Source organism: Nomascus leucogenys, unplaced genomic scaffold (genome assembly GCF_006542625.1).
Source record: "Nomascus leucogenys isolate Asia unplaced genomic scaffold, Asia_NLE_v1 002153F_13721_qpd_obj, whole genome shotgun sequence".
NCBI lineage: Eukaryota > Metazoa > Chordata > Mammalia > Primates > Hylobatidae > Nomascus > Nomascus leucogenys.
In genome coordinates, this window is record NW_022096421.1 from 1,554 (window position 1) to 12,147 (window position 10,594).

The window sequence follows — 10,594 nt, forward strand, 5'->3', positions numbered from 1 at the left end:
GGGGAGGTTGCAGTGAGCCGAGATCATGCCACTGCACTCCAGCCTGGGTGATAGAGCGAGACTCCATCTCAAAAAAAAAAAAAAAAAAAAAAAAGAGTCTGTATTTGTTTTGGTATGAATTTTTTTTTTATTTTTTCAACTTTTTGCAAAGCAGCATCACAACAATCGTGATTGTAGGACTTGCCTGAGGTTGTGGTCACAACCATCGTAAACATCATTTGCATATCAGTAAGAAAAAGAAAACAGGAGATGAGTTCTTACAACACAAAGCAGATTCTAGAGATTTCACTGTGTCTGCATTGCTCCTTCCATGCAAGTTCTCCCTTAGCTTAGCTGACCGCAATCTTGTTTTCTTCCAGGAAGTGAGGAAACTGGTGTTTGGCAACGCCCTCAGTAGCACTTGGTTTTTCCACATCTGCACTGATACCCGACTGGGAGCCATCCATCTTGGAGACAGTCGGCAATTAATTCACGACGGAGGTGGCCCCCAAGGAAACCGGGAGGGTAGGAACCCCTCCACTCTGGATCACAGAGATTTCATTGGTCTTCACGGCCAGACCCCCATTGAGCATGCTGGTGTACTGGTTTCCACACAACAGGGTCCACGTTCACCGAAGGGGCCAGTATTTCCTTGGAAAGACTTCTGAGACTCTTTTTCCGTCCGTACCTAACAGAGCATGGTGTTCTCGATGGCCAACTTCCTTCCACGGCGGGCTGAGTTATTGTTCGCCCCCGTGTGTCATGTAGTGAACCTACGGGAACAGGACAGAATGGTTTTTACCCAAAATAGAGATTTGAAGCTCACTGGCAAGCCAAGAATCAATCTGCATATGAATTTCATTCTACCCAGTGTTTTGTTTTTTTGTTTTGTTTTTGTTTTTTTTGAGACGGAGTCTCCCCTGTTCACCCCAGGCTGGAGTGCAGTGGCCTAATCTTGGCTCACTGTAAGCTCCGCCTCCCGGTTCACGCCATTCTCCTGCCTCAGCCTCTCCGAGTAGCTGGGACTACAGGCGCCCGCCACCACGCCCGGCTTAATTTTTTGTATTTTTTAGTAGAGACGGGGTTTCACCATGGTCTCGATCTCCTGACCTCGTGATCCGCCTGCCTCGGCCTCCCAAAGTGCTGGGATTACAAGCCTGAGCCACCGCGCCCGGCCTCTACCCAGTGTTTTAACATATAGATGATCCGCTGGGTGCGGTGGCTCACGCCTGTAATCCAGCACTTTGGGAGGCTGAGGCGGGGTGGATCACGAGGTCAGGAGATCGAGACCATCCTGACTAACACGGTGAAACCCCGTCTCCACTAAAAATACAAAAAATTCTCTGGGCGTGGTGGCGGGCGCCTGTAGTCCCAGCTACTCAGGAGGCTGAGGCAGGAGAATGGCGTGAGCCCGGGAGGCGCAGCTTGCAGCGAGCCGAGATTGTGCCACTGCACTGCAGCCTGGGCGACAGAGCGAGACTCCGTCTCAAAAAAAAAAAAAAAAAAAAAAAACCATATAGATGATCCTTGACTTACAGTGGGGTTATGCCCGGATAAACTCATTGGAAAGTAGAAAATATTCTTAGTCTAAAATGCATTTAATACACCTAACCAGCCAAACATCATAGCTCAGTTTAGCCTACCTCAAACACGCTCAGAACATTTGCATTAGCTTAGTTAGGCAAAATCATCTAACGCAAAGCCTATTTTATTTTACAACACGAGCATTGAAATAGCTCATGTAGGCCAGGCACAGTGGCTCATGCCTGTAATCCCAGCACTTTGGGAGGCCGAGGTGGGCAGATCACTTGAGGTCAGGAGTTCAAGGCCAGCCTGGCCAACATGGTGAAACCCTGTCTACTAAAAATACAAAAGTAGCCAGGCATGGTGGCACATGCCTATAATCCCAGCTGCTCGGGAGGCTAAGGCACGAAGAATTGCTTGAACCTGGGAGGTGGAGGTTGCAGTGAGCCAAGATCGTGCCACTGCACTCCAGCCTGGGTGACAAAGGAAGACTCTGTCTCAAAAAAAAAAAAAAAAAAAAATTAGCTCATAGCTCATGTGATTGAATACTGTACTGAAAGTGAGAAACAAAATGGTTCTATGGGTACTCAAAGTCTGATCTCTACTGAATGCCTATCATTTTTGTATCATTGTAAATCAAACCATCTTAAGTCAGGGACTGTCTGCACTTTATATTCAGAAAATCAGATTTCTTGTATCACTTAACCAATATTCCTCCCCAGAGCACCAAGATGGGGCTTATAGTCTCCAACTGTCTATGCTCCACCAATCATGGGTGTACCTATGTGAAAACCTACTATATGCTGGGCATTGATCCAAGTGCCAGGGTTAACTTTTTTTTTGTCTTTTTTTTTTTTTTTGAGACGGAGTCTCGCTCTGTCGCCCAGGCTGGAGTGCAGTGGCGCAATCTCGGCTCACTGCAACATCTGCAATCCCGGGTTCAAGCAATTCTCCCCTGCCTCAGCCTCTCGAATAGCTGGGACTACAGGCACGCGCCACCATCGCCCAGCTAATTTTTGGATTTTTTAGTAAAGACGAGGTGTCACCATGTTGGCCAGGATGGTGTCAATCTCATGACTCATGATCCACCCGCCTTGGCCTCCCAAAGTGCTGGAAATTACAGGCGTCAGCCACCGCATCTGGCCTTTGTTTTTTTTTTTTTTTTTTGAGTCTTAATCTGTCACCGCCAGGCTACAGTGCAGTGGCACGGCTCACTGCAGCCTCAACCTCAAGTGACCCATCCACCTCAGTTTACTGAGTACCTGGGACTACAGGTGAACACCACCATGCCCAGCTTATTTTTTTTTTCTTTTTTTTTTTTTTTTTTTTTTTTTGAGACGGAGTCTCGCTCTGTCGCCCAGGCTGGAGTGCAGTGGAATGATCTTGGCTCAATGCAAGCTCCACCTCCCGGGTTCATGCCATTCTCCTGCCTCAGCCTCCCGAGTAGCTGGGACTACAGGCGCCTGCCACCATGCCTGGCTAATTTTTTCTATTTTTTTTTTTTCTTTTTTTTAGTAGAGACGGGGTTTCACAGTGTTAGCCAGGATGGTCGCGATCTCCTGACCTTGTGATCCACCCACCTCCGGCCTCCCAAAGCGCTGGGATTACAGGCGTGAGCCACCGCATCTGGCCAGCTAATTTATTTTTATTTGTAGAGACTGGATCTCCTTATGTTGCTCAGGCTAGTCTCGAACTCCTGGCCTCAAGCGATCCTCCCACCTTGTCCTCCCAAAGTGCTGGGATTACATGCATGAGCCACTGTACCCAGCCTAGAGTTAACATTTTTAAAATGCACAAACTTACACAGGTAATAAAACTGTAGAGTGCACAACATGCACACCTGAGTACAAGTAAAATGGGAAAATCTGAATGTTGATTGTAACAATGTCAGTATCTTGATTATGCTACAATGTTGATACTACAGTTTTGCAAAGTGCTACCAATGCGGAAAACTGGGCAAAGCATACAAGGATGTCTCTGTATTAAACGCGGTGGCTCACGCCTGTAATCCCAGCACTTTGGGAGGCCGAGGCGGGCGGATCACGAGGTCAGGAGATCGAGACCATGGTGAAACCCCGTCTCTACTAAAAATACAAAAAATTAGCCGGGCGTGGTGGCGGGCGCCTGTAGTCCCAGCTACTCGGAGAGGCTGAGGCAGGAGAATGGCGTGAACCCGGGAGGCGGAGCTTGCAGTGAGCCAAGATTGCGCCACCGCACTCCAGCCTGGGTGACAGAGTGAGACTCCATCTCAAAAAAAAAAAAAAAAAAAAAAAAAAAAAACAATTTGTGGGCAGGGCACAGTGGCTCACGCCTGTAATCCTGTTACTTTGGGAGGCCTAGGCGGGCAGATCACCTGAGGTCAGGAGTTTGAGACGAGCCTGGCCAACATGGTGAAACCCCATCTCTACTAAAAATACAAACATTAGCTGGGTATGGTGGCACGTGCCTGAAGTCCCGGCTACTCAGGAGGCTGAGGCAGGAGAATTGCTTGAACCCAGGAGGCGGAGGTTGCAGTGAGTCAAGATTGTGCCACTGCACTCCAGCCTGGGCAACAAGAGCAAAACTGTCCCAGAAAAAAACAAACAAAACAAAACAAATTTGGGGCAGGACACAGTGGCTCACACCTATAATCCCAGGACTTTGGGAGGCCAGAGCAGGCAGATCACCTGAGGTCAGGAGTTCGAGATCAGCCTGGCCAACATTGTGAAACCCCGACTCTACTAAAAATATGTAAAAAATTAGCCGGGCATAGCCGGGCGTGGTGGCTCACGCTGTAATCTCAGCACTTTGGGAGGCCGAGGTGGGCAGATCACGAGGTCAGGAGATCAAGACCATCTGACTAACATGGTGAAACCCCATCTCTACTAAAAGCACAAAAAATTAGCCAGGCGTGGTGGCGGGGGCCTATAGTCCCAGCTACTCGGGAGGCTGAGGCAGGAGAATGGCATGAACTCAGGAGGCGGAGCTTGCAGTGAGCCGAGATCACGCCACTGCACTCTAGCCTGGGTGACAGAGCGAGACTCCGTCTCAAAAAAAAAAAAAAATTAGCCGGGCATGATGGTGGGTGCCTGTAATTCCAGCCACTCGGGAGGCTGAGGCAGGAGAATTGCTTGAACCCGGGAGGCAGAAGTTGGAATGAGCAGAGATTGCACCATTGCACTCCAGCCTGGGTGACAAAGCAAAACAACCATTCCCTGATGCGGTTGACATCTAAATATAGAGAACATCAATGTCTCTAATAATTGCTACACAGAAAAATGTATCTGGCTGGGAAAGCTACAGAAGGCCATGGTGGGAATAGGATGCTATTTAATCTAGGGTGGAAGGCAAGGCTTCTGCTGAAGGGATCTTACTAGCACCTGGCTGCTTTCCTTAATTTTATTTTTCCTGCCTGGCTTTGAAGTTTTGAAATCCTTTTCAGCTTCTTTTTTTTGTGTATATGAATTTAATTTTTGTAGAGACGGCATCTTGCTATGTTGCCCAGGCTGGTCTTCAACTCCTGGGTTCAAGTGATCCTCCCACCACCACCTCCCAAAGTGCTGGGAGTACAGGCATGAGCCACTGCGCCTGGCCCTTTTCAGCTTCTTAAGAGTTTAAAACTCTTAAGAAACAGGCTCTTACTCTCTTGCCCAGGCTGGAGTGCAGTGGTGTGATCACAGCTCACAGCAGCCTCGACCTCCCAGGTTCAAGCGATCCTCCCACTTCAGCCTCCCAAGTAGCTGGGCCTACAGGCGCATGCCACCACGCCCATCTAATTTTTATTTTTATTTTGTAGTGACAGGGTCTCCTTATGTTACCCAGGCTGGTCTCAAACTCCTGGGCTCGAGCAATCCACCTGCCTTGGCCTCTCAAAGTGCTCAGATTATGGGTGTTGAGCCACTGCGCCCAGGTAGTATTTCTAATTTTTAAAAGGTAAACATTTTAATTTTTTTGAGACAAGGTCTCACTCCGTTTTCTATGCTGGAGTGCAGTGGCATGATCACAGATCACTGCAGCCTTGATCTCTCAGGCTCAAGTGGTCTTCCCACTTCAGCCTCCCAATTAGCAGGGACCCAGGCATGCAACACCACGCCTAACTAATTTTTTGTTTTTGTTTTTGTAAAGATGTTGTCTCCCTATGTTGCCAGGCTGGTCTCAAACTCCTGGACTTGGCCGGGCACGGTGGCTCACGCCTGTAATCCCAACATTTTGGGAGGCCGAGGCGGGCGGATCACAAGGTCAGGAGATCGAGACCAGGTGAAACCCCATCTCTACTAAAAATACAAAAAAAATTAGCCGGGCGTGGTGGCAGGTGCCTGTAGCCCCAGCTACTCAGGAGGCTGAGGCGGGAGAATGGTGTGAACCCAGGAGGCGGAGTTTGCAGTGAGCTTGAGCTTGAGATCGCGCCACTGCACTCCAGCCTGGGCGACAGTGAGACTCCGTCTCAAAAAAAAAAAAAAAAAAAAAAAACAACAAACTCCTGGCCTCTAGCAATCCTCCTACCTCGGCCTCCCAAAGGAGGAATGGAAGGAATGAAGAACTCATCATGGCTTGTGCCAATAAGAAGACACTCGGCACCTAGCCCCCATCCTGCTGAAAGCCCACACAAACCCACCTTTAAGTTGCCTTTGGTGGTAAAAGCTCGTCCACAAATGTTGCACACAAAAGGCTTCTCTCCAGTGTGAGTCCGCTCGTGGATCTGAAGAGCGCTAGCAGATGAGAAGTTCTTCCCACACCGTGTGCAGCCATGTTGCTTGGCCTGTCGGCGCGGCTGGGCTACTAACAAAGGGGCCATCCCTGGGGACAATGTTGAGGGTCCCACAAACGTGCCAGGAACTTCAACCTTGACATAAGTCGGCTGGGCTCGGATAAACGTGGAAGGGAGACTGCTCCGACCTAGTACACAGAGGGGAAAAAAGCCAGACCTTTATCATCCAACCTTCATTCTTTCTCTTCAAAGCAAAAGAGATCTTTAAAGATAACTGCCTGCTAGTTTGAGAGTCTGGAGCTGGCTTTGTAAGTAATTAACACTTTCCTTTGAATTGTTTATCTGCACAAAGAACAAAGCTTCAAATGCTTGGGAAAAGGTATCACTTTGGGTTTTTTTTTTTAAAGGTATGGGCAACATATAAACACATATGTAATTTAAGTTCAAATTTCTGCATAAGAAACTACCTTTAAAGCATATGCCCAGACACCATCTTTCTTTGATTCTTTGATACAGCTTTTCCCTTATTTTACCATTAATGACATCAACAAACCTCTCAATAGATACGTGCATTTAAAATGGGTTCATCTTTCCCTGCTTCACGAGTGGCTAATTTGTGAACATTACATCAGGCAGTGGGGCCTCAGAGTCAGGGAACCACGGCTTATTTCAGTGGTCAAAAAGCAGTGGCCACTTCCTCAAACATACTCTTAAGACACCCATATACAGAATCATAGTGTGGAGAAACAAAAAGAAAAAAACTGTAACAAAATAGAAAGACTACCCACCCCTATGTCCCAAGGGGCTCAAAGACAAAAATAAAAACCAACAAAAAAGGTATGCTGTCCATACCCATTTTGCATTAACCACCATAAATTAAAAGCATGTTCGTTACTAGGATAGAGGCAGTTACTATTGCCCTCTACCCATAAGTACAGAAAAGCTAATTGCCCTATAGAAGGGGCTGCTTCAAGTCATACTCTCCATTTGTAAAGTTCAACCCAGGTTCCTTTTTGATGACCTTGAGCCCAAAATGGACATAAGTTAAATCCAAAGCTCTATCACCTTCCATCTCAGTGCGGCTGTTCTCGGAGCTCTCTGCTTTGCTCCCAGCATCGGGAGACTTTGACTTGATGCTTTCGGCTTGACTATTGGCCGGGGAGAGTGCCTGGAAGGATGTGGTTTCCAGGATGTCTGGGCTTCGGCTCTGATACTCCTGGTCTCCCATCAGCGAGGATGAGTCGTTGGTCAAGCCGTCGCTCTCCACGGAACCGTTTTCTCTGCTGCCCTGGCGCTGCAGGTTAAAAGGGGCAGGACCCACTTTCCCTGGGGCATCTAAGGAAGCCATCATGGCAAACCCTAGCGTGGGTGATGCCGAGTGGATGCTGGGAAGAGGTGTGGGGACCTTGGAGGAGCTGCTGGGAGCCTCCTGGGAGCTGACTTCCTCTACATCGATGCTTTCGATGACATCATCGTGGCAGACAGCGCCGGTGCTACCGTTCTCACCCACCGTCATTGGCTCAGAACCCGTAAAGTCACAGGGATTCTCTGGCAGGGGCGTGTTGGGAATCTGACCGCCCATGTGCATCCGAATATGTTGCTGCAGCATCACGGCATTAGTGAACTTCTTCTGGCAGATGGGGCACGAATGCTGCGTCTTAATGGACGTGTTGGTTCGGTGAACCCCGAGGTGTGTCTTCAGGTTACCTTTGGTAGAAAAGGCTCGGCCACAGATCTTACACTGGAACGGTCTCTCCCCGGTGTGGGTGCGATAATGCATCTTGAGGGAGCTCTGGCAGCTTAAGACTCGGTGGCAAATGAGACATTCGTTGGGATCAGTGGTGGCCTTGTCGATGTTCTCCACCAGCTGCTGCAATTTCAGGGTCTCTGACCCTGGCTCAGGGGTCCCACTCCCTTGGAAGCCACCAGCCCTTGGGGAATTATGGTTTGGTCCCACCCCAGGGAGTGTGGGTCCACCCTCACTTTCTGGAGAAGGCCCAGGCTGCAGGTCACCGGGCAAGGGGCCACCCGTGAGGTCCTTGGGATTAGTCCCCGAAGAAAGATTCTGAGGTAGCCCTACAGAGGTGGTTACAAGGACAGGTTTGCTGTCTAAAGAAAGACTCGGTTCATCTACGGGGTCAGGTAGAGAGAGTGCATAGGGGATGCCATTGCCGGCCGCCACTTTGTCCTGGAACTCGGCAAACAGCTGGGGGTTTGCCTTCACCTGGGGATGTCGGTGAAAGTGCACCTTGAGGTTGCCCTTGGTGGTGAAGCGATGACCACAGACAGAGCACACGAAGGGTCTCTCTCCAGTGTGGGAGCGGAGGTGGATCTGCAAGGAGCTATCAGTCCCAAAAACCTTGCTACAGTACTTACACTTGTGCTTGTAGAGGACCGCGTCATCTTTGGGTTTGACATCCACCGCGGAGATGTTCGGTGGCTTCCCCTTCCCTTTCTTGGATGTGTCTAGCGCCACAGCGGAGAAAGGGCTCTGGAAGAGCACCGAGCCCGGGGCCTGAGGAAGCAAAGCGCTCGGGAGGCGGGACATGACGTTCGGGAGCACCCGGGTCCCATCCGGCTTCAGAGCGAATGGTGCCAGCCCTGGGGACAGGGAGCTGGTGGCAGAAGGGATGTTGGCGTGAGGTAGCTTGGCTTGTTTCAAGGCATCCAGAGACAGACCTTGGCTTCCAGCTTTCTGGCTGAGCAAAGCCACAGCTGCAGAAACCTGCTGAGACATGTGGCTGCCCAAGGTCTTCAGAGTGTCAGCCCCTGCCCCACTCGAGTGGAGGGCGTGGGAGGCCCACATGTTCACCTGGATGCGGATCTGCTCGGTGAGCTGGATCTGCTGTAGCTGCTGCTGCTGCAGACACAAGATCTGCTCGAGGACCCATGGGATGCTGTTGGCACCAGGCACGGGGGCGGGGAGTGCATCCGCGCTCCGCTGATTCACCGCCACCTTGGTGCCCCGTAGTGCCTGCAAGGTCACGTTAGTGTTGGCCACTTTGCCTTTGGCTAAATAGCTTATGTCCTGGGGGTGGATGGCAGGGCTGTCTCTGTCTTTAGGTACACCACAGACTCCGCACCCGGCTTCTCCTTCATGTCCTCTGAGCTGCCGCCATTCTCCCTGTGACCATCCTTACTGCTGGGACTGGCGGGCTGGTGGCTCAGTACAGCTCCGGAGAAGTCTTCTGAAGGCACCGGCCCCTCGCTGTCATTCATGATGAGGACAGGTGGATTTTTAGTGCAATTTTTCTTATGTTCCAGGAACTCAGAGATGCTGAAGAACTCCGCACAGCATTTCTCACAGACGTGCGTCTCCTCCCGACGAAGCCGCTTTACTGTGGCTTCGTCCTCACTCGCCACCTCGTCATTCCCTGGGTGGTTCACTGGAGCACCTGTAACAAGACAGAAAAAGCTAAGGACTCTGCCCAAGTAAAAGATGTGGGGGAGTCGGGCACAGTGGCTCCCGTCTATAATCCCAGCACTTTGGGAAGCTGAGGTGGGCAGATCACCTGAGGTTGGGAATTCGAGACCAGTCTGGCCAACATGGTGAGACCCTGTCTCTACTAAAAACACAAAAATTAGCTGGGCATGGTGGTGGGCTCCTGTAGTCCCAGCTACTCGGGAGGCTGAGGCTCAAGAATTGCTTGAACCGAGGAGGCGGAGGTTGCAGTGAGCCGAGATCCCGCCATTGCACTCCAGCCTGGGTGACAGAGCGAGACTCCGTCTCAAAAAAAAAAAGGCTGATCCTTGAATTTCTTTTGTAACTGGGGCTTATTTACTTTAGGGTTAGTGCCAGCCTACACATTGCAACTCCAAACTTGGGACTGTGTTTTAGCCAGATGCTGGGGTCCTTCACAAGACGCCTGGAAGTCTCTCGAAGCTACTTCATTGTTCTCACCTCCCCACTGTCCTCTCAGGTATACCCCATCATCCAGATACCAATGGAGCTTGGGGCCACAGGACAAAGACAGGCATATCTCAGACCCAGCAGCTGAGCCTACGAATCTAAACCACACAAGACATTCACACAAGCATACAATGATCTAGGTTTTTTTGTTTGTTTTTTCAGAAATGTTCACAGCAGCAAAGAAGTAAATTTTGGGCCACCCACCCACAGTGTAAGAAGTATGCAGAATTTCTGTATGCCACAGAAATTAAGTGAAAGAAATGGGTTGCGCAACAATATGTACAACATGACCATTTTGCTTAAAACAAAACCTGTGTTTGAAATGTACAAATGTGGCTGGGTGCAGTGGCTCGCACCAGTCATCCCAGCACTTGAGGCCACTTTTGAGAGGCCAGGAGTTTGCAACCAGCAACACAGTGAGACCCCGTCTCTACAAAAAAATAAGAAGATAGAAATAGCTGAGCATGGTGGCATCCATGTATAGTTCAAGCTAC

General features: G+C 49.8%; 1 protein-coding gene across 1 annotated transcript; it reads right to left on the bottom strand.

The window, feature by feature from the left end:
- Positions 1-323: 323 nt before the first annotated feature.
- LOC115833921 (sal-like protein 4) lies at positions 324-10,198 on the bottom strand (the record flags this gene model as incomplete). The annotated part of the gene is given in 9 exon segments (XM_030808739.1): positions 324-587; positions 589-632; positions 635-676; positions 679-733; positions 735-752; positions 6,098-6,378; positions 7,256-9,226; positions 9,229-9,585; positions 10,092-10,198. Coding segments are annotated over 9 exon segments (3,133 nt in total), but the record flags the coding sequence as incomplete, so codon positions are not given.
- Positions 10,199-10,594: the final 396 nt, after the last annotated feature.